Genomic DNA, 24,837 nt, shown 5'->3' on the forward strand with positions numbered 1-24,837 from the left:
TGGGGTCCTCTACAAGAGCAATAGAGGAGCCATCTCTCCAACCACTATTTTATTCAATTTTAACGTTTGATAGTATTGATTATTTAACTAGCAGCACCATACAAATGACTTACAATATGCATCAAGACAACAATATACAGTCAGACCCAACGTGCTAGAGTGTTTCACAGTTGCCTATGTTCTCACTTTGCCAGGGGGAGGGGTATTTAAATATAAATAAATAGTTTACATATTAATTTGCAATTTCATGGTAGCTGTTTCCCTTAACCATAAAGAAAGCCTATGGTCATTTTCCTTTAACACAATCTTTTTAAGTTGTAAAAGCCACAGAAGTAAGACTCTGCATGTGAAATCTGAATGCTCAATGGGTTTAATGTGGGTGGTGGAAAACTTCATAATTTCCATAAAGGGAAAAACTGAAGTCAGTTTTTAACATGAACCTTGCACATAATTTCATCCCTGGCAGCATGGACTGTTAAAATATGGAACATTATAAATAATGGACTCTTAGGCCTCTCTGTAACAACTATTGTCAGGCACACACTTATTCGGCTTCATGGTTACCGTGCAAGCAATGAACAGTGGTAGCTAGCCAGCACTGAAATCACTGCAGAAGCCTCCCTCGACCCATCTATTCATTATACAATCTCAGTGTGAGCCCCACTCATAGGAGCAATATTCATGTCTCCCAGTACTCACAGGCGAGACTAAGTCATGGGAGGGCATTCTGCTCTTCCTAACTTCTACCTTTATTCTCGTCTCTCTTTGTTTGAGCCCTTATGTTCATTCTAGGATTTACCTAGCTATGTTTTTCTCAATATCCACCCTTTCTAAAGGGCTTCTCATACTGTAGCACTGCTTAAAAGGAGAAGTGATCCAGGAAAGAAGGAAAGGGGGACTGTGTAACTTTTCTTCTTTCTTGCCTCTGACTTGAATAAAAGTATTTTCTGCCGTCCAATCAGAGCTCTCTAAGAAGATATGATGCCATGGTTGTTATAAACTAAACTGGAGTTTAGTCCTGACCTCAAACTTGAAGAGCATTCTCTAAGTCTGTTTCCTTGTCTGTAATCAGAGAAAAATGTCATATATAGATTGTTCAAAAATAAAACACAGGACCTGCAGAATAGCTTAGCAGGTTCCATCCCAGGACCCAGGAAAGGAAATCCAAGGAGAACAGCTTTCACATACACACACAAATAAATAAATACAATGTAACAACTTTTAAAGAAATAAAACCCTACTTTTAAACATTAACAAAACCACGCTGGTTTCAAAGTATAACAGAACTGCCTTCATGAACCATCGCTTCTTAGCACTAAACCTATCTTCCTTAGAAATGACTGCTCTAAGTTCTGCCTCTTTTCCTTGGGTTTCAGAGTAAAATGAACTGGGAGTTCAATGCAGAAAGGTATTACTTCATATCGTGACAGCGGGCCCCTAGGACCATGGTTTGCAGACTAGCGAATGTTGACTAAGCCTGGTTCAGTGACACCAAGGACTAAGGTTGCTTCAGGCGCTCTAGTACAGCCCTCTAGTTTTAAATGCAGCAAGCAGGTCCAGGAAAACGAAAGACAAAAACGAAACAACAACAACAAAAATGAACAAGGAAGACAAAACCAGAACTCTCTTGTTAATAGGGGTCCAAAACGCAACGTGACATCAAAATCACTCAAGGAGTCCATATTTCCGGGCTGGTTTACGGAGAATTGAGACCTGAGGGAAATCCAGTAGCTTACTTTCTCCTTAGCGATTTCACATCAGCTGAGTCAAAGAGAAATGGGATAATTAGGGTGTAGACTGGATGGGCTCTTAAGCCAGCCTCTGAGAGTAGTTTAGCTGCAAACCTCAGGCTAGCTCAGGAGTAGGGCCTTCAGCTGGGGGGAGCTCAGCCTAGACCTAAAAGTCTGCCTGGCAGAGCAGAAACCTAATGGGCGTGGTCTCAGAGCTGGCCTGGGCTCGCAGGGAGTGGCTTTGAGACGGAGTGGGCGTGGCTTAGGGTCAGCGGGCGGGGAAAAGGCTAGTGGAAAGGTTAAGTGGGAGGTCAGAAGGAGGGGAAGGCGGTAGGGTGAGGCGGGGATGGGGTGGGGCTGGGGGTAGAAGAGAGACTACCGAAAGGGAGGGGGAAGCAGACCTAGCTCAAGTTCCCAGGGGAGAAAGCAGCGCAGAGCACGGGAGGAAGGAAGCCCCGGAGCTGGTTACGTAGCTTTGGACCCGGTAGGAAAGGTGGGGACTTAGGCCTGGAACTCAGGGCTCGTCCTCCAAGCAGCCACGTGGAGCCCCACGCTGGGAAAGGGAAAGCTGTACGGTGACCCCGACACCTTTCTCCGAAGGTCCCCGAGTTGCAAAGACTATGGGGCCTGGCTTCAGGAGCTCGAGCCTTGGGGAACTGGCCTGGGCCTAGATCTCCCCAGATTCAGGTCTCCCAAAGTCTGATTTGAAAACTCGAGGCCCTGAGCGGGTCCCCGTGCTTTACGACCTCCGTTCTGCTTGACTGCTGAGCTCTAGGGACCTGTTGGAGCAGCTGTGCTCTCCCTACATGGAGTGGGGGGGTGGGGAGGTGGGGGGGAGCGGGGAAATGGAAGGTGGAGGCGTCTGTTCCCTGCTTCTGTTTCTTTAACAAACTTTAACAACACAATCCTCCTTCTGGAGCGTTTGTCTTCTTGTAGCTGTATTGCAACACTTAAATGTGACTCCTTAGCTATCTGAACAAAGTTTGTACAGCCCTGATACTGAGTGGTGGCTGTAAAGATGCCGTACATATAATGATACCTGCCAGGGCAGACATCTTCAAATCTCCTCCGACATGGAATAACTGACAAGTTTTTACTTTTTGTCCTCAAAGATTTTGCTTTTGTTGCCACAGAGAAAGAGTAGTCCCGGGACTAGACACCCACTGGGGCCATTCCATTTTAGTTTACATAGACAGTAGGGATGTCCAATAGTATACTTGAGGCCTGGTGTCATTCTATAAATAACGAACTCCCTACAAAAAAAAAAGGAAAAGGAAAAAGAAAACTGGAAGAAAGGGAAGAAGAGAGGAGAGAGGGAGGGAGGGAGGAAAAAAGAGAGAGATTGGGAGAAAGAGAGAGAATCGCAGTGCATACCAAAAAGAAAAGAAAAAGATCAGATTATTTCTGACTTGCAATCGGTCAGATAACAATTTTCAAGAAGATAATTTGAACACCAGATTCAGCAAGTGTGTCCTTATGAAATTATGTTTTTATTGATAGAGGCTGGGTGTTACTTTAGAATTACCAAAGTAACTAAAACATATTACAAAGAGCATATTACATATTGCTCTTTGGAATCAAAGAGCAAACAAATTTTACTTCTGTTCCTGGTTTCTGAATCCTAGGGATGTCCAAGTACTTACTTTTTGAAATTTAGTGAAAGTTAGCTGCCTGGGGCGGCGAGGGTTGGGGTGCCTAAATTCTAAACTAATTCATTACACAGCTTTGCCAGATAGCTTCATGGTCTAGGTGAGCAAAATCAGTACAGAATGTCCAAGTGTTGGGAGGAGTGTTTTTTGTTTTGTTTTTCTGACTCCAATGCCTGTCCTGTTATTTCTTAGACTATCTCCACCTTTAATATTAGTGGCCTGTCCTGTCTCCAACATATACATCATGAACTGGGATACATCATAAGAACCATTTCTGGCTAAGTACACCTATATCAGCTACTCAGGAGGGTAAGGAAGTAGAATTTCAAGTCCCAAACCAGCGTGGACTACAGAGCAAGACCCTGTGTCAAACCAGAAAATTAAAAAAGAGACTTGGGTGCAGTGCCTGCCTAGCGTACACAAAGCCCAGTGTCCAACACCCAACAATGAAAACAAATCTCATTTTAAAGAGAAAGGAAATGGCTGCTGGTTTGAAGAACTTGGACCTTGTACAGAGCTCTGTACAAGATACTTATCTTTCCTAGGCACATAGACGTCATTGATCTCCAAGTCTTTACTCAACCTAATACTCTATGGATTTATGAAAATAAGATACTGCTTTTAGTTAATGGTATTTTGGTCACATCTGGTGTTGAAATTACAAGGTGGCCAGGAAGGGTTACTTATTCAATCAATAAATATGTACTGTGTGCCTGAATACTCCTGGGGATTATAATGAGAGCAAGACAAATAAAGGCAGCATAGTCTTGAGTTTATATTCTGTTTGGGAGTGAAGGAGCCACCAAACAAATATACATACTAATACCAGATTAAATTAATGTACTTATAGCTACAACTTGTAAGTAACAGTGGAGAGTGTGTGCTTTGGATTTGGTGAAGGAATGGTCTCACCAATTTAGATTCTGATGTGGGAAGATCAGAAGGACTTAGAGATATCCCTTCTACCGGGACCTACAAGGGCAGGGGAGGCATGAACAAATCGGATGAATTCTAGGGACTTCTGAAAGGTTTCAGCGTCTGGCTCAAGATGAAGTTGGAGATCTGGGTGAGAGCAGGTCAGGTAGGGATTTGTGCCATTTGGAAAGGAATGAGTCTTTCAGTGTTCTTCATGGCACAGGGGAGTGACATAAAGGTGGGTATGGTGAAGCTGAAACCCAAGCTGAGGGCAGCTCTAGTGAAGTTAGTGGTGGTGGAGGCAGAGGGGGTGTCACATGATTGCTACAGCTTCTCCATGTTTACTTTAACCCCACTGTGCCCTCATTTGACCTAGTATTCATTGTCTTCCTGCTGACCTCCTTCCCACATATTGCTAACTCCCACAAAGCACACTGTATTTATAACCTTGTTATTTATTTATTCCCTCTTATAAGAGTGTTTTGAGGAGTGAAGTGGCATGAGAAAGTCGGATCTCTCTGTGTGGCCCCTGATGTTTGTTACTTTACTATGTAGCCCAAGCTGGCCTAAGGCTCTAGTCTCCTTGTGTTTTCTTATGAGCTAGGATTTCAGGTATGTGTCACCACACCTAGCCAAGAGACTGTGTCTTTTTTTTTTTCAGGTTGCCTTTACTGCTGTTTCCTCCTGACTGATGTTGTGCCATATGTAAATGAGGCTCTTAAGGATTTACTGAATGAGTGCATTTGTTGAGTACTTTAGATCTTGATTCCTTTGAACTTGCTATGGAGTGTGGTTGTGAAAGAAAAGAAGGGGAGGAAGAAATCAAACATTAGTCTCAGTTTGCCACCTTGAAAACCGAGATGATGTCCAGGCGAATAATGACCAAAAAGCTGAACCAACAGGGGAAAAGGTAGAAGAGAGGTGGCTCATCGGAAGCCTGCAGTGTGTAGGTTTCATTTTTTTCCTGTCTCTTTGACCAAATACCTGACAAGAAGCAAGTTAAAGGAAGCGGCTTTCCTTTCTCCTTTTTGGCTCATAGTTTGAGGGCGCAGTTCATTACGAGAGAGAAGGCATGGCAATAGAAACATGTGTGGTAGCTGGTTATGTGTGGTCAGTCAGGAGGCAGAGATGAGTGTTGGTGCTCAGCTGGCTTTCCGCTTTCTTCCTTTGATTCAGTCTACAGCCCTAGCCCATGAAATTCTGCTTGCCTGCACTCAGAGCAGGCTCCCCCATCAGTTTCTCTTCTCTGGAAACACCCTCACAGAGCAAGGTTAAGATGGAAGAGATCCATTGAGCCCCATGTTACTCTCTGAGAATTACTTAATTTTATTGTTGAGGCACCCTGGAAAAAGCAACTGAAGGAAAGCTGGGCTTCTTTTGGCTCAGAGTTTAGGATACTTTCTATCACAGAGAGGAATGCATGGCAGAAGGACCCCAGGTCATTGCAACTACAGTCAGGATGCAGAACATCATGGCCGCTGGTGCTTAGTCAGCATCTCAGCCGAAGAAGTGATAGCACTTCTGGAGGGGGGTCATGACAGTCATCCATACAGGCATGGACAACAACTGTTCGGATCAGGATAATTCCTCACAGATGTGCCTGGAGCTTTGTCTTCTAAACAATTCTAGATTCTTGTCAAGTTGACAGCATGTACCATCACATAGGCTTACACATATGAAGTGGCTTACAAAGACACTCTTGTTGTCTTTGGCCTCTGGGATTGGAGAATGTGTTCCTGCACCCTCACCTAGATAACACTGCCTTTCAGACTGCAGGAGGTCTGAGCCCCATGCATCCAGGAATTTCTGTACCCAATTCACCAGATACCTAGAGAGCATCGTGGAAGGCACTGCACAAGGCTCATCTTGAGAAAGTTGTTCATGTCACTGTTGGGAGAATGGCGGGGGCACTGGATCCCACAGTGCCCTAGTCACCTTCGTAATTGTAAACAAAGATGGAAAGAACAGCATTTAGATGCTCAGTTATATTCTGCAAGCCAACCAGGTTGAAGTAAAAATACATACAGACTCAATACCCAGAAAGGGAGGAAATCAAGGCTTCCATTTTTATTTGAACACACACAATATACATGCATATGTATATACCTACACACATATAATGTTTAGCATGCTGCCATGTTTATGGAGGAATAAACATGGATGAATTATGAAGAGCAAGTCCTTCCCAAATGTAGTTATCGGTGGATGCACTTCCAAAACTGATTCGTCACCAAAGGATGTTTGAAATGAATCATGTGTACTTACTATTGACTAATATTATTTTTACCATGCAGCTTAAACAGCATTTAAAATGTGATTTCCTGACTATCTTTACTTGGATATGAGAGCATCAGATCTGCGCTTTGCTTCCTGAATCCTGGAGGCATTGTGCTGTCCTTGACTGGGACTTAAACAGAAGTGAAGCAGGAACAGTTTGCTTTGGGCAGAGCCTGGCTGCATTCTGAGGGTCACCAGCTATAAATCCAGCCTCCCTAGAGGTCAAAAATCAACACTCCCCCTCTTGTACTCAAACGAGTGATATGACGGTGATAAATTGCTTGGACATGAATGCCCTGAGCACTGTTGTGATGAATTATGTTGTTCAGGGCATGACCAAAGATTCTCTATTGTCAGTCTGTGATATTCAGTATTGACAATATTCATAAATAGCCTTCTGCCAATTTTGATCTCAGCCTTGCATATTAAATTCTCTACCTATAAGCCATGGCTCTTGGTTCTTAGGCAACTCTGTTTTTTACTGAGTTCATATAGATAGTCAGCCTTTTGTTTCTTCTGCTCCCTCCTCATTAAGATGGTATGAGGTGTGCTTTAGTTCTACACAGTAAACACTGTCTTACTTCACAGAAACTGTTAAAATAATAATTATTAGTCTTTTTCACTAAATCTGCAGTAGTAACAGCTTATCCTACAGTGGCTTAATTGGGTAATTATTTGGTGTTTGAAAAGCATTTTGAACAGAATATTGGTAAATATTGTTGTTAATTTAATTCTCTTTTGTGTAATTAAAAGCGATGCCTCTACAAAATCTTCAGTATTATTGAGAATCAACTAAAATTTCTATCCTGATGTTGCTTACTATTAACTCTGTATACAAACTATATTTGTATTGATCTTTAAAACATTCTAAGCATTTTCCTGAACTCTCCAATCTATTTCTCACTCACCTCATCACACTGCTAGCATCTCCTTTTCCTTAGTAGCTCACACATCTGGAAAGTTAAATGCTGTCGGTCTTGTCTTTAAAAGCCTACAGTCCTTACCCAGTTCTGGCCAGTTCCCATCATACCACTGATACATACATTATGTGATAGCTGTTTAACTTGCAAATTAGCTTCCTGGTTTATTTTGTCTAAGGCCATGCCTTCAACTTCCACCTGATGCCATCAAAATCTGTCACATTGTGTAACATTGAATGACACACAGTCTGCTCTGCCTTTCCTACAACATTGCCACTCCATTTCTAGAACTCTGGACCTCCAGGGGTAGCTAAAGGACTTTTCTGTAGTTTAGATTAGATGGCCCCCACTATTGGACTAAGTTTGTTTGTTCATTCGACCATAACAAAATACCCCAAATTGTGTGGCTTAAAAAACAGAAATGGATTTTTCTCACAGTCAAGAGATTGGAAGTTCAAGATCCACTCAGTTGAATGGTCTTCTCCTGGAGCCACTCTCTTGGCTGACAGAAGGCCATCTTCTTCCTGTGTCTGTCCATTGCCCCTCCCCCTCTGCATGTCTGTGTTCTGATATCTTCTTATGAAAACGCCCAGTAGTCCTGTTGGGTTAGTGCTACCTTGACAACTTCATTTAGCAAAGTTCCTCTGTAAGACCTTCCGACAAGCAGTCTTGTTCTGACGCACTGCGGGTCAGAAATTCAAATGTGTAGATACTGGGGGACAGGATAATTCCAGTGTACTATGGTAATGGTTTCGTGAAATGACTACTTTTAGAGTAATTTTCTTTATCAGATGTGAGCTGCTAAGTGATGAATGCAAGTCCCTGGAGTGTACTTTATTCAAGAACTTCTCTTGAATGGTATTTGAAAAGAAACTTCAGGCCTGTGACTTAACATTGAAATAATTAGATAAAAATGAAGCAACATCATTCAGTAAGTTAGGCAGAATTTATTAGACAGCCAAAATATATATAGTCAACTTTATAACTTAGTAACCATTCTAATTTTTTTTTTTTAGTAATTTGCAAGCACTTTTTTATCCAAGAATTTTCTCTAAATCAAATGTGCTCTTGGGTGAATAGTAAATTCTAAGCCAAGTTGGGCCTAAGTAAATAAATAGAAAACAAATGAAGGGAAAGGATGATATGTATACCCTAGGTGGTACAAGATGTCATCCTTACATGCCTGAATGAGATGATGTATACATGCATATGTTAAATAATTCTTACATAAGAACAATGGCTTTAGTTCGGTGATTGTCAATTTTCATATTCGACCTGATTGAATCTGGGATCACCTAGTAAACATATAAGCACTTTTTCTCTGAGGGAATTTCTGAAGAGGTTTAAATGGGGAAGACTCACCCTGAATGTGGGCAGCACCATCTCCTGGCCGGGGGCCTGAGACTGAAAAAGTAAGAGGCAAAGGAGAAAGTGTACAGAACAGTAGCGTCATCTCTCCCTGCTTCCTGATTGTGACATGACACGGCCAATTACCTCACACTTCTCCTGGCATGCCTTCTCCCCTATGATGGGCTGCACCCTCAAACCATGAGCCAGAAGAGTTTCTTCCGCTTTTTCATTGCTTCTGGTTAGTTCACAACAATGAAGAGTGTAACTAGTACCCACTACCAGCTGTTCCACCTAGAAAGCACCCCTGGAACCTTTATGTAAGGAGACTCTGAGAATGCCTTTCATATCTAAACGTGTTTGCTTATTTCCTAGCGTGTGCTATGTCCATGACTTCCACAACTCAATACTCTTTGGCTAGCTTTCCAGAGTCTTGGGATGTGGTTTCTTGAATTCAGTCTTTGACTTAGCAGCCTGTTCATTCACCACCATCCCAACCATTGAGCTTTCTGCCTGGGTCTGTGTCTAAAAACTACCCTCTGCTGTAGAAGAGCAGTCTTAGAGGTAGACATTAGGCAATAGGGTGTTTTTCAGCGGGGTGACTTTTCTGAAGCTGAGTCCCCTTCTGTCATTTGCAGTGTATTTGGAGTTCTCCCACATGTTGAAGGACACTTCCTCTGGACCTCACTCGTCTCCCATTTCTCACGCCTGATGTGGGGTTCTATTGATTTCTATGCTGCTTTGACCTTGACTCATCACCACTCAGTCAAGCATGCTTTCAAGGGTAGTTCTCTTTCTCCTCTCTACTAAATATCTTGTAGCGATTCAGTTCCTTAGTAAGGTAGGATCTTCTACTTCAGCTACTGGCATCACTGAGGTTTGGTTGTGCTATTGATGAGGCTCCCGTGCTCAGTATTGCAGTGCCACACAGCCTTGTCACCCTTCATTCTCCTCAGCAGGGTCTTTTCACTCTTTGGTTATAAGTCTATGGGGTAGACAGAAGAAAATAGCTTAAAGTAACAGTTTCAGGTGTAAATTACTTTTCTTGAAGAGTCTGTAGATTTCTCTTGCTATATTAAATTTCTTTTAACCATTAGACTTGTGCCATATGTAAGAACATCCTCAATTTTGTCACAGTGAGGATCTTCATGAACCTATGCTACTACTTATCTTTTCTAAAGAATGGTTAATGAATAATTGGAATTTCACAATATGTTATTGAAAATACAATACAATGTAATGGCATTTTAGGGTTAGTGTGTGTGTGTAAAAATGTTTCCATTTTATTACATTTTTGTTTGTAACACCCTATCCAAAACAAGCTTTTATTTATTTACTACTTTCAATGCAATAGTTTCACAGCATTTTTATATTTTGTTTGATTTTTTTCTCTTTGATTTTGCTTTTGGTGCTGGGGATCAAGTCTAAGACTATTCCTACTACTGTGTTATACTCTCACCCTCAGACACTATAGAAAATTCTTGTATGTAGTTTCTGTACAGAGAATGATGGACAAAACTTTGGAGTTTTAGTCTATAAATATTACAAAGCTTAATAAGTAACTCTATTGTGTCTGACAATAATGCCTTAATCCATATTCGTTAAACCATATATCATATTTATGTCTTTAAACAAACATCATTTAAAATAATGTCCACAATTATAGGATCAATAAACAGGTCTGAGAGTTGAAATTGGATAATAGCTTTCTCGGCCTAGATAGGAGTCAAGATTATATTTCTGATGAGTTAGGGGCAATGTTGGTAGTTGCTTCTGTAACAGGCTTGCTTGAAAATGAGCCTTATAAGATGTTGCAGACATGTTGACAGTCTGAATTTTCACAAACAATGCAAGTTTTACCTATTCCAATGAAACTGGGTTTATTGTCCTATCACCTTCAAGAGAGTTATTATTCCTATATGTTGTTTGTCAGTCAATCCACTATTTAACTATGGCTTTACCTTAATATATATAAAATTGCAACACAATTGTGCTTATAATATATTTTCCTGGAATAGAATGAAATAAATACTCAATTAAACCATTTTAAAATGCCCATGTATCACCTAATGTCAACTCAAACAAGCAATGAGAAAAATATCAAACATTTTTTCAAACATTCATAAAACTAACAAAACCCAAGTGGATTATTGTATTGACTTTTTAAAACTGTGCATCACTGTCCACTTAATAATAAAACATTTGTTGGTTGTTTGATTGACACCAATCCTTCAGAATAGTTACTGCATTTCTACTATAGTGATTCGACATTGCTGTTAAGCTGTATGTCTGTACACATGTACACAGGTAGATCATGGGTCACTTTCACAGTTACTTAGGAAATGATAGTATTGGCTTGCTTCCCTGGAATGTCTTAGTTGAGGGCTAATGGGGCTGTCATTATGTGTACCTTACTTCTGTTTTATTCTTATGAGCAGTGTAAAGGGTAACAGATACTTAACAGTCTGGAACTTCTGGGTCGTAAAGCCATTTGATATCATTCATCTGTTAGTAGTAATGTGGTTTATATACTGTGAAAGAAGAATTTTAGGGAAAGGCATCAGTAGGCTTCATTTTTCTTGTGGAAAAGATTTATAGTTGCCTACTACATATATATCTATTCTCTCTGTCTCTGTCTTGCTCTCTATCTTTGTCTTGCTCTCTCTGTCTCCCTCTGTCTCTCTGCCTGTCTCTCTCTCTCTTCTCTACTACATAGACCTGACTGACCTGGAACTCTGTATGAATCAGGCTGATACTTCAATTCCCATTCTCTTAGCTTTCAAATGTTGAACTTACAGAAAAGCTGTGGAAGCCACATATATAACCCCACTCTAGAACTTGGATCTAGAAGACACTTTATGGCTCACCTTGTTTAACTTTTTTGTTTTGCTCATGAAAAAAGCTGTGGTTCTCAGACTGGTTTGCCCAAAGACAAGGTGTTAGCATAGTAATGTTCTTTGTGAAATTTATGAGGGACAGGCAGTGGTGGCGCATGCCTTTAATCCCAGAGCTTGGGAGGCAGAGGTAGGTGGATTTTTGAGTTCGAGGCCAGCCTGGTCTACAAAGTGAGTTCCAGGACAGCCAGGGCTATACAGAGAAACCCTGTCTCAAAAAAAAAAAAAGAGAGAGAGAGAGAGAAAAGAAAAGAAAAGAAAAGAAAAGAAAAGAAAAAAAGAAATTTATGCAGTTGGTAAAGCTTTCATTCCTCTTGGGAAAATTGTGATGTCTTCAGAAAACCATCCTTTTCCTAATCTGTGTCTGTTTCCCATGTTGATTGGTTGTGCTGGCCAGTGTTATTTCAACTTGACACAAGCTAGAGACACTGGAAAGGAGGGAGCCTCAATTTAAAAAAAAAAAATGTTTTGATAAGATTGAGCTGTAGGCAAGCCTGTAAGGTATTTTCTTAATTCGTGATCAATAAGGGAAGACGCAGTCCATCGTGGGGCCATCTTTGGGCTAGTGATCTTGGGTTCTAAAACAAAGCAGCTGAGAAAGCCATGAGGAGTAAGCTAATAAGCTGCACCCCTCCACGTCCTCTGCATCAACTCTGGGGCAGGATTCCTGCCCTGTTTGATTTCCTGTCCTGACTTCCTTTGATGATGAGCAGTGATGTGGAAATGCAAGCCAAATAAACTGTCTCCTCCCCAAGTTGCTTTGGTCATGGTGTTCCTTCACAGGGACTGAATCTAACTAAGTTGAAAGCAGCTTTTGGTAACATTCAAGATATTTTATAACTATCATTTAATATTTGTTATATACTATAACTTTTTAGATGGGGAATTCACTTAATAAATCAAGAATTATTTCCATTGCTTTCAGGATTTTTGAATGAGAAGACAAAATCAGTATTTTTCTAAATGGCAAGATGTATATAATAAATATGATTTCTCTTCTTACATGAAGCATACATGGTTTTAAACAAACTAAATTTTTATTTGAAAAATTATAATTATCTATTTATTATGTGTGTATATCTCTGTGTATGAGCATGGCATGACTTTCAGTGGACATCAGAGAGCAGCTTCAGTAGTCAGTTCTGTCCTACTGTGCAGATCCTGGGAGTTGAACTCATGTCCTCAGGCTTGATGGCAAGGACCCTGACTCACTGAGCCATCTTACTAGTCACCAAAGTTATTGATTTTTATTTTTTATGAACCTACAGTCATATCTAGTAGTAGAGCAAATGATAAAAACCTGATAACCAAATATAATGAAGGCACACTTTATACCAGTACATCATAGAAAATGCATGAGATAAATTTACTGGAAAGAATAAGCCAGGAAATGAAACTTAATTTCATAGGAAGCCTGACCAAGACCCAAAGCAGTCTAGAGTGACAAGGGCTGTGGAGACTTTACCTATGAGGGTAAAAATAACTTCAAAGGAAGGACAGCTAATTCTGTTTATGTAATCGGTTTATATTGCTCCACAGCTTGTTGGTAAAAGTAGCTTTGAGTACTTAGAGAAAATATCTTTATCCGTCTGTGTTCCAATTAAAAAAGTGTTATTGCTTCTTTTTGGAAACTAGAGCCTTGGAGTAATTTTGAGGTCTTCCGGGTGTCTACAGTCCCAGAAAGGGAAGATTAGACGCTACAGTCGGTCAGAAGGCTGCACTGCTCCATGACCAAGAAGACAAGCCATGTTCTGAGGCACTGCCAGTTGGTAACCCCTCTACTGTTAATATCATCAGAGAATACATATCTCAAATCTGTTCCCTATGTTTTCAGAGCCACAGTGGCTCTGAAACCCAGCACATCCTTTCCAGTCAAGTTAATGTATTCATCCATCCATAAACATTTATAGATGCCTGCTTTGGGCCAGGCATGGTGCTAAGTGCTGCAATGACGTTGTTCTCACTTCAACATTGAGCAGGGAAGATTCTTCATGAGTTATGAGAATCTGTTTGCAATTCTCCTGTGGGATCCCCCGAGAATACTAGGAGATTAGAGGCCCCTCCAATGAACACAATATCCTGCCAGTCCCTGCCAAGTGTGCCATTTGTCATTGACACAATGACAGTCATTTTACACAGTGGTATTAACTATGGAAACCAAGGAGACTACTGGGGGGATGGGCAGCACTTTTCTCCATGAGACTTTATTTTCCCTGATGTTAGATCTGATGCTGCGTGAGGAAAGCTGTTTCTTCTTACCTAGTAATCCGGAACAGCGCCATTTCCATTCCATGCATGGGCAATGCTGGAGAAAGGAAAGAGTGTTTATTTGGCCTGTGACACTGGTCACTAGAAAACCCAGATAGCATTGTTACACCATCTGGAGGGGGGGTGGTCATCCTGGCTGGGTAGCCAGGTGTGTGTGTGTGTGTGTGTGTGTGTCTGTCTGTCTCTGTATGTGTGTATAAAATAAAAGTAAAGAATTAGGGAGAACATAGTTTACTCATTCATTTAATGTGTTTGTGTGTAGCTATCTTTGGCTTCTTTGTGTGTTCTTTCTTTCACCCTTTTCCACCTCTTTTTTCTACCCTTTTAGCTCCCTAACACTAGATAGGTGATTTAAAAAGATAGAGTGGAAAGGGGTAACATAATACTTAAACTACTTCCTGTTGATTAGTTGCATCAAGTTCCTTGGATCAAGTTTGATCTTCACAGCCAAAATATCTAATTTTTTCTTTTTTCTTCTTTGTGCATGACTAGTTAAACAAACCACTACTAAAATCAACCAACAAACAACCCACACCACCTCTGGGGCCATAGCATTGTTATACCCTATGAAAATTCTCCAGAATGTCAAACATCACAGAAACTATCTTCAGGTGGCAGAACCACGCCTCTGCTAGAGCATGAGGCAAATCATAGTCAGGTACTGCAGACTATCTGAAGCAGCCCTAGATTCCAACGCCTGGGCAAAAAATTAAAACATAATATTATAATTATAATATAAAATATAATATAGAACATATTACTCTGTGTTTTTTAAAGAAACCAAAATTCTCACTACCTATGTGTGTGGCCCAGAGTGTTGAATATGTACCATGTGTATGCAGAAGCCTATGGAGGTCATTGGCAGGAAATAGGGGTTACTGTCAGTTATGAGCTTCTTGTAGATGCTGAGAACCAAGCCTGAGCCCTCGGCAAGCATAGGAAACCTTCACCTTCTTCAGTCATCTCTCCAGCCCTAGCTCACCTCTTTTAAACAATCCATCTTCTTGGAAACTAACCTTCTTCTGGGACATTCAATTAATCCTTCAAGCTTAGCCATCATTAGTTCCCTCATAGAATTGTCCTGATCCAGTCACTCCAACAAGAACCCCACTCTTCAAGGTCTCAAGCCCCCTTACATACTGTTAAATGTGGGAGTTTGCCTCCGGATGAGTCTTCAGCTCACAGCACTCTTTAGATGCCTCGGGGTACGTATTCTGTTAGAGTTCTTTTCTCTTCCTGGAATTAGTAAATACAAAGAGAACATCCAGACGCTCATAACATGCACTCCATTTTCTGCCACGATACTTGTGCTCACTACACTCAACTCTTTTCCTAGTTATTAACCATTCCTTCTACTTGGGGATGTACCTTAGTGATGGAGCTGTTGCCTAGCATGCCAAAGGCCTTGGTCTCCATCAACACTGCAAACAGTAGCAGGGAATTCCTCAGTGAATCCCAGCCAGTCACTTTAGAGTACATCCTTTGTCCTGAAAGCATGCATTGCAAACCTGACTGAGTTGCAAACTCCTTGTAGACAGGAACCATGTCTACTTTGACTTTATGTGCCAGAAAAGTACTGATCCAGTTTATTACTGTTGAGTCCTGACAAACAAACCCAAACCTTAACATCTTAGGAGATGACAAATAATCAAGGATTGTCTCATGGCCTTATTGTAGAATGCACTGTCCTTTGGAGAAGGTGGACGCCATGATGCTGAGTGACACTCTTTCCTTTTCAAACTCTTATATCACAATGACTTGGCTCCATTGTAATTAATCTTGTGTGGCAATGCAGTGACGATGAGATGATTTCTCTAGAGGATCTATGGTAACACTATTAAAATGCTCTTACAATGTCAGAATGATTGCCGCAGAGCATGCAGGGACTGTGCTTATGTGATTATGATATTATAGCAATGGGCGATTACCATAGGAAACTACTAATTCAACCCTGCAGGGACTTGCATTATGAAGCCATTATAACATGAGATTATAATGACACAATAACTTGGATGCACATTCGTGATGTGAAAACTAAAAGCTAATTGGAATGCAAGTACCATTTCCATTAAATTGTAATTAAACACTGAGAGCAATGCTTGTTTAAATTTGAGATGGAGACATACAATTCAGAAAGGAAAACTGCAGGCTTTTTTTTTTTTAAAAAAAAAGCATGTTGAGCATAAGCTTAAAAAATGTTTAGGAGCTGTTTTCAGCAGTGTCTCTTAGTACTAACTGCATGGAGTGGTGTCTCTCAGAAAGCATCATCAAGAACTGGAACCAAGCATCCAATCCAAGGTACTGGCTCCAGTTGGCCTGGTGTCACCACCAGCCATTCACATTCCCAACTTCCTTGTTTCATTTCTCCTGTGGACACCATACTTAATTTTTCCAAGTAGAAGAGAGTGAAGCAATCTATTTTTTCATAGAAAATTATATATGTGGATATGTACATCTGTATATGAACCTCAAAATTAACCCATGTTTGCTTGTTTATTTATACTTATTATTTTGTGATCCTGGGGGTTGAACCCAGGATCTCATGCATGCTAGGTAGGTGATCTCTAGCCCCAAAATAAACTATGTTTGAGAGAGGCGAGGTAAGAACAAAGAAGAAAAGGAGTAGTCTGTTTGTCTTTTAATTGCTTTTTTAAAAAAATCCCATCCTGAGGCTGGACAGATGGCTTAGTGGTTAAGACTACTGACTGTACTTCCAGAGGACCCAGGTTCAATTCCCAGCACCCACACAGCAATTCACAACTGTAACTCTAAGATCTGACACCTTCACACGACATACACACAGGCAAAGCACTAATGTACATAAAATAAATATCGTTTTAAATAAACGAGGCTTGAGATTGTAACTCAGTACTACAGCATAGGCTTAGCTGGGAAATTGGTCTCCTGCTTTTCTGGAGCTAAGGCCTGAACCCAGCACCTTCTGCTTCCTAGACAAGTGCTCTCCCATTGAGCTAAGTCCCCAACCTCTAAATAACTGTCTTTCTTAAAAATCAACCCCCAGTGATGACTCTCACCCACCCTACCACAGGAGATGGAACCCAGGAATTTTTGCATGCTAGACATGTATTTTATGCAGACATTCCCTTACAGCCATGTTTTCTATGACCAAAATCCTCAACTTTGTTCAAAAATTTGCATTTGTAATACTTTTATAATATAATTGTTTATTCCTCCCCACCCTTTCATGTTATGAAGTCTGTTTCTTATCCAAGAGAATCCAGTCGATAGGTTCTTCTTGTTTGTTTTGTCTTTTAAAGGTCAGCTCAAGCTAGACAATTTTGCATGTCACCTGGGAAGCCATATTTTACTACTAGCAAATGATTTTTTGGCAGAGATTCTGCTCCATTACAAGAGAAATCCAAGGCAGATTCTTCAGGGAGCATCAGCAACAACGGAGGTGCTTACTTAAATCTACCAAAGGTACTTACTTAACACTTCCGCCTGCTTGGCAATGGCATCTGTGAGGAGGCACTGACTTCTATTCTGGTCTCAACCCATACTTGTTACATGGCTTAGGTAAACACAAAACTGGAATACGGAAAAGCAGGAAACCGAGAAGCCCCAAAGCCTCTCGGCTGTATTAGCTTGTTCCAATGTTCTAAGGACATGAGACGTTTCCTGCTACTCATTCCTGATTGGGACTCCAACGGTTATTGCTTCTTGGTTTAAGTATAGTTGAGATGGGCTTTTGTTGTTAAACATTTAGTTTGCATTTAGCTATGCTGTATGCTTTAGAGTTATTTTTATTATTGCTTCTTGCAACAACCAAATTAAGTAGGTGAGTCTAAATTACTAAAGTCCCTGTTTTTATAATTAGGAAAAGACTAACATGGCTATCCAGTGGCTGCTTCATGGCACTCCAAGAGCAGTACGGTTGGGATTTGATTGTCATAGCAGTGTTTCTACAATGATAAATGGTATTTTCTTTTGAGTAGCACTTCCATATTAAAGAAGACCATGAGAACTCATTGTGACAATCATAGCAGGTGTTCCTATGGCTTCATAAAAAGGATTATAAGTCTGAGAGGCTGAGGGACTTGGTTCTGGTTTAGATTACTGGATCTTTGAAAGAGCAAGGATCCAGTTTTCATATATGTAAAACAAAGACATGTAATTGAAATACTCTCATAGTCCCTTTCAGCTTAAAAACTCTTGAGCACATAACATTTAAGGTTGATTGAAACTTAGACACCATCATTGTAAACACAGATTTTTTAATACATAATAAAAATATCCAATATTTTTGTTACTTTAAAATCATTGATCTAAATTCAAAACCATACTTTGCTTGGATGGCATTTCAGCATCTGACATGTTTTGGCAGTGGATTTGTGATTTGACTTAAAATAACTTTTTTTTTTATTCAAGAAATATAGTAAAATTCTTAAAGTTACAGACATAAATCAAATCCAAAAGAGAGATTAAAAGGATAGTCCTTAGGTATTTTGATGATTTTAATAAAGTGTATTACAATCTATAACTAAAGGAACTTTCTCTTTAGCAATTGTTTAAGAATATAGCTAAATAATTATGTTCAGTAATAGGAATAAATAAATATATGAATCCACAACATCTTAGGAAGCAGTAATAAAAATGCACAAGATAAAATATTGTGCTCAACAAACCTTTCAAGATTTGTGTGTGTGTGTGTGTGTGTGCGCATGTGTGTGTGGGTATGTCTCTGTGTATCTGTGTGTGTGTATGTGTTTGTGTCTGTGGGTATATCTTGTGTGTGTGCGTGCACGCATTTGCCTCTGTGTGTATATGAGTGTGTATGTCTTATGTCTGTGCATGTGTCTGTGTGTGTTTCTGTGAGTGTGTGTACATGTGTGTATATGTGTATGTGTCTGTGTGTGTGCACGTGCGCATGCACTCATGCACTACATTCATGCAGTGCCTAGGGGAACGGAAGAGGGTGCTGGATTCCCTGACTGGAGTTACAGGTGGTTGTAAGTCACCAAGCTTAGAAGCTGGGAACCAAACTCTGGTTTTATTGAGGAATAGGGAAGCATTCTTAACTGCCAGGCCATCTCTACCCCATAGACAAACCTTTCTAAGAGACTTGGTGTTCTTTATGTTTATGGAGAATAGATCACAATTTTCTCTTGGGACATTATGGGGAGCATTGGATTCAGTGAATGCCATTGGTCTGATAAAGGAGTTAAGGTCCTTAATTTTCTTCATAAGACAATGAGTTGATTTATACAAGATTATATATAACAATTGCACATAAGTGTGAGGTCAGCACCAGCATAGCAGTGGAAGAAGTAATAGGAAGGCCTTGTTCAGTGTTGTAGTCTGCAGTACACCGTGTTTCTGTTGCTACAGCAAAGCACATGACAGTGGGTGGTTTGCACAGAAAATAAATCTAGTCCATAGACTAGGTAGGCACCAGGTTTACCCATTGACACACCCATCATATACCAACTAACCTACATCCTAAGAGAACTCCCCACAATGAGCCAAGTATCTTCACTGGACTCCATCTCTTTAAGGCCTTGCTACTTCTCACATTGGCATAATGAGGATCAGGTTCCCAATTGATGAACTTTAGGGGGATGTATTTAAACCGTAGCCAAACCATGCCATAGTCTTTCCAGTATCTAGTCCTACAATCTGCACTGCATTTGCAACAAAAACTAACTCTACCCCAAATACAACCCTTGGGACTGGGGAGTGCACATTCATCTCCTTGGAGCTGAAGTTAACACAAGATACAGGGAAGATAAGAACTTCTCTAGACGGATGTAGCCATACAAGCTACCTGTGCTGCATAGTCTTGGTTGACAAGTTGACTGGATTGAAGATTGTTTTAGTGGTGGGTAGAGCATCCTGCTAGGGGTGTCTGTGTGGGCCTTTTGGGTGAAGATACAACTTAAGGACTTCGATCCCTTGTTGGATTCCTACTATAATGGTATTAATGGGTGTTGGTAAAGTGTAGGACATGGATCCCAATGGGAAAAAGTTACAATGTGCCTGCTTTGTTCATGCTCCTACCCCCTTCAATGCAATGTGCCATGTGTTCTGCCATGATGATGACCTAAGTGCACAGGACCAGGAAACCATGGAGGGAGTCCTCTGAAATCAGGAGTCAAAATGAATCTCCGCTCCTGTAAATTCTTCGTACTGAAAAAAAAAATTGGGTTGGGAGAGGAGTACTTAAGACAGTTTCCATAAGCAATTAATCAAAGCTGATAGGGTGTGTACCACATGTTGGGATTCATATTCTGTGTTTCTGTTCCAAGAGCAAAATAATGTCTATTCTCTTTGACATACATTTTAGGTCTTTATTAGTAAGTGTTGGTCGACTCTCAAAAGTCAGGCCCCACAGGTCATGCTTGTCATACTATTTTTGGAGGTCTCCCAGGGGATGCTGCCAGAGCCAGCAGCAGTGTGGTCTGCCTTGAGTGAAAATGGACTGTAGCTCCTCACCCTTGTCTGAATAAGAACTCCATTTCCTCATTGCTGAAATGGGAGCAATAATAAGAGGGTTTCATCTCAAAGCACATCCTGTGGTCTAGTCTTCCACTCTTGGGTACTTTTCCATGACTCACCTTCGTCCCTGGCCTGCTTGCCCTGGACATTAGGAGAGTTAATTAAAGTGTGCAGGACTGTATTAAGCTCTTCAGGGAAACCCCTGAAATTAATATTGTAAATAACTGTTTTGATGCTCAGTAAGCTCTTAAAGGCAATGAAACTCACTTTATAGAAAGCTGGAGTTATAATATAGTTTTATGAAAATACACTCATTTGTCCAGTGCTGTATTAATGAGTGGGTTTTCAGTTCAGAGTTGAGTCACTTAGAACCCTGAATTCAAAGCTGAAGTACTAGGAACTTTCTGGCCATTCTAAGTGACTTATCTTTTGTCATCACTAAGTAACATGCTTCAAAGATCACTTAAGCAGCCAAGTAATGCTGGTTTGAGTCAGCTTTTAAGACTTGACAGTTTGTTCTTATATGATAATAATTTTTTAACACTTTTCCATGTTACTGGAAAAAGAAGAGGGTGCCCATCCAACCTGGTATGTATCCTGAAATGTTGCCCCCGAGGTACAAGACAAATAGGTTAGGTTAGTGTATTTTCCTAACTTGCCACTCCAGCCTTCTTCTCTCTCCAACATTCAGTCCATACCCTATACTGCCTATTTGGTTGTCATTCCAACACAGGCCTCATCTTTGGACCATGCCCATGGGTCATTGGTTTTCATAATGAACCAGGCATGCAGTCCATGTGTGAGGCTTTCCAAGCTGCTTGCAAATCTCAATATGCCTTTTTACACGCATGCCAGGTTCTTCTTCCTACTCGTGGAAGCCTTTTGATGCCTCTCATGTTCGTGATTGTTGGCCAGGCACACCCAACAGGGAATCTGGCTTGTATCTCCTTCCTGATGTCACCATTCAGCAACATTTCATAAATGTCTTATTAATATAAACAACCAATTAACTTTTCATTGTTGTTTGCCATGTGCTAGCACTGTGCCATAGGTTCTGTGGCTTCCTAACAGTAAGATTATCACTTTCATCTTCATTTTCCTTAATATCATCCATTGGATATGGCAGATCCACAGCAAACATCTGCTCCATGGAGTTGAAATGTATTCAGGTAAAAATTGTTAAGTGTAATCCTGGGTTCCTCATGTTGTCTTCCTAGATGCTCTGGACTTAGGTGTCAAGGTATCTGCTATAAATTATAGCAAGACCTCCTACTGTCTTAAGACTAGCAATGGCTGGTAATAAGCCTGCAAAGACAGCATAATACTAAGGAGAGCATATGCCTAAAATACATACCATTGGAATGGAACTGAAAGATAGTAAATATAAAACTAAATATCAGCTCTTTGCTTATTAATTGCTTATTACTTATCAATCACAATTATAGCCCAGCACTGGTATCTACAGATCCAAGAGCAGGAATGGACTTCTGATAGTTATCAAATTAAAACTAATTTCAAGTCTCTCCCTTGCATCAAGCATGCCATGATGTTTGTCTAACAGTTATCTAATTAGAAAGCAGACAAGCTCCCAGATCAAGAGATCAAGGGCTAGAAGAAGGCTGTCAGGGTCTCTAAGGCTCCCACCTATGTCTCTTAGACGTTTTTCCTCTAAAACTATGATTTTTTTTTCTTTTTGCATCAAACTGGCTCAGCCTGACTACCTAAAACCATGTAGCTGGCACTGATTCTTTATTAACCTCTAAATCAGCTAAACGGAATAGCAAATCTCAAGCCTTTTCAATCTCATCTTCAAATTACAGGACGTGGGAAGAGTTTGTAGAGAATATCTTTTAATACACAGCTGTGCAGTTGAATCTGTGATTCACAGAAAACTTTCAAAATTAAACTGGCTGAAAAAAAATACTAGTATGCATGGTCTAGGTTCAATACATTGAAAAACATCAATCTAGGGATATTTGGGAGATGGCTCAATCAGTACAGTGCTTGCTATGGAAACACAAGGTCTCATGTTGAAACTCTAACACTCACGTAAAGCAGCCAGACATTGTAGCACAGAAGGGCTGGGAAGGTAGAGACAGACAGATCCCCAAGGCTTACTGGCTAGCCAGTCTGGTCCAGTTAAGTCTCAGGTTCACTGAAAGACCCTGTCTCAAAAGCTAAGGTAGAAAATGATAGAGGAATGTAGCTGTCCAGAAGCCATGGATGAACTGGGTTACCTGAAAGGGGGGCTAGAAATGAAAAAAGATGGGTAGGCAAGAGAAGGATGAAGCCAAGACAAAGGTTTCCCATCAAGGCTCAAAGTTTAACTTTTAGCTCTGCATTTATATAGGGACAGAAGAACAGTTGTGGCAAACAGTTAAGGTCTGTTTAGCCTGCTTGAGGCTGGTGAAGAGCACAGAGAAAGATCACCAGCATCAACCTGCAAACATACCCACCCCACCAGAATGCACTCACCAAATGTAATCCTAAAAGTCAAGGTCCTTTTTCTCTTTATAATATAATCCCTGGCCAGACACCACTCCTGAGACTTTCCTTGTTTTTTGTACTTTTCTGACTTACAATTGGCTTCCACTAACTTTAGTTGGGAATCAAGATGAAGTCACTTACTGTTATTTTTAAGTGTACAAAAGTCATGTATCCCTATATAGTATTGTGTGGGGCATAGAAGAATAAGCTAGAAAGTTGTGTTCACTGTCTTCCAAGAACTTAGAGTGTGAAGATACAGGCAAATTGAAGAAACAAGCATGGTTTTAAAATCTGTCACCCAGAAACTGATAGAAAACATTTTCCATTCTGTTAATTAATTTTCAACATAATTTAGAGAAGTAATGAAATTCTCAAAAAAAGGAATCCGTTACCTGAGAACTCTTTATTGCCAGAATCATATTAAATACTCATTCTAGGAAAAAACATACTCTCTTATTAACAGTTTTTAACATCTGTGAACTATATATGTTGGAGTTTTTTGTTTAGTTAGTGCTTTTGTCTTGTTTTGTCTTATTTGATTTTGAGATAGAGTCTTGGGTCTAGGTATAGATCAGCTTCTCAAGGCTGGCCTCAGAGTCAAGACAGTCCTCGTGCTTCGCCAACCCAAGCGTTAGCATTATAAGAAGCCACAATAATCAGCTTCAAATAAACTTTTCTGATCTTAAGTATGTGTATTTATAATTTTCTTGGTTTTACTTTACTAAAATTGCCTTTCTTCATTATGTTTTATTTATGTAAGTCATTTATAGACTACAGCTTGGCTATAACAAAAGCATATAGATAAAAATTACTGCTGGGAGCCAGGCAATGAAGAGAGCTGAGATCAGATCAGATGAGACTTATCTTCAGAGGTCAAAGTCCAATAGAGAAATAAAGCAAAAATATATTGTAAAGGTGCCACCCTAGCACTTAAAATTAGCACATACTCAGATTGCTTGAACCATGTGAAAAAATATCAACAAGTTTATTATTGTTGTTGTTGTTGTTAGAAATTATGCCTGACTCCTGTCCTAAAGCTAGGTGGGTTAGCCAGGTCAGGGTCAAGGGTAGGAGCAGGTTGTTATTATTATTGTTGTTGTTAGAAGTTATGCCTGACCCCTGTCCTAAGGCTAGGTGGGTTAGCCAGGTCAAGGTCAAGGGTAGGAGCAGGTTGTTATTATTATTGTTGTTGTTGTTATTATAAATTATGCCTGACCCCGTCCTAAGGCTAGGTGGGTTAGCTAGGTCAGGGTCAAGAATAGGAGCAGGTGGAGTTTCTAAAGTGATTCAAAGGAGGAAGACCCCCATTCTCACCTGTGATCCCCAGGTGAGGATTTGCATAGTCCAGAGAGAGCAGGAAGTTTAGGGAGTTTAGGATTGGCAACCAGAGCATAGGTATGGGGTGTTGGGGGATGGTGATCTTGGGAAACTTTCAGACTTTAGGCTAAGATTTATTTAGCTGTGGAACCGGAGAGATGGATCAGTGGTCAAGACCACTTCCTGCTCTTTCACAGAACCCAAGTTCAATTGCTAGCACCCATGTTAAACATCATAACCATCTCTAACTCTAGGGGATAAAATGCCCTCCTCTGGCCTCTGAGAACAATTGCACTCATACAACAACAACAACAACAACAACACACACACACACACACACACAAGGTGGGGGGGTAAGTCTATTTTAAAAGACACATTTTTAAAGTTAGGAAGACCTGGGCAAAGAACAGTTTGTGTGTGCGATCCAAGTGTTTGACAACACGCGTTGCAAAGGAGGGAAAAGCCATCATAAGCTCTCACCTTAGTCTGTATGTTATATAACATGAGGATGATGATGATGATGATGATGATGATGATGATGGTGGTGGTGGTGGTGCTGATGATGACGGTGATGATG

At 40.4% G+C, this 24,837-nt stretch overlaps 1 protein-coding gene across 6 annotated transcripts in view; it reads left to right on the forward strand.

The window, feature by feature from the left end:
- The first annotated feature begins 2,094 nt into the window (after positions 1–2,094).
- Pter (phosphotriesterase related) overlaps positions 2,095–24,837 on the forward strand; it is a 63,675-nt gene continuing 40,932 nt past the window's right edge. The window contains exons 1-3 of one of the 6 annotated variants that reach the window (XM_031369035.1): positions 2,095–2,214; positions 13,368–13,497; positions 17,279–17,441. In XM_031369035.1, the coding sequence (XP_031224895.1) occupies positions 17,339–17,441 (103 nt within the window). In that variant the 5' untranslated portion in view covers positions 2,095–2,214; positions 13,368–13,497; positions 17,279–17,338. Of the gene's footprint in view, positions 2,215–12,216; positions 15,206–17,278; positions 17,442–24,837 lie in introns of those variants that run through there. The other 5 variants (XM_031369034.1, XM_031369040.1, XM_031369039.1 and 2 more) reach the window with 5 other exon arrangements.

This window comes from Mastomys coucha, unplaced genomic scaffold (genome assembly GCF_008632895.1).
Source record: "Mastomys coucha isolate ucsf_1 unplaced genomic scaffold, UCSF_Mcou_1 pScaffold15, whole genome shotgun sequence".
Classification (NCBI taxonomy): Eukaryota; Metazoa; Chordata; class Mammalia; order Rodentia; family Muridae; genus Mastomys; species Mastomys coucha.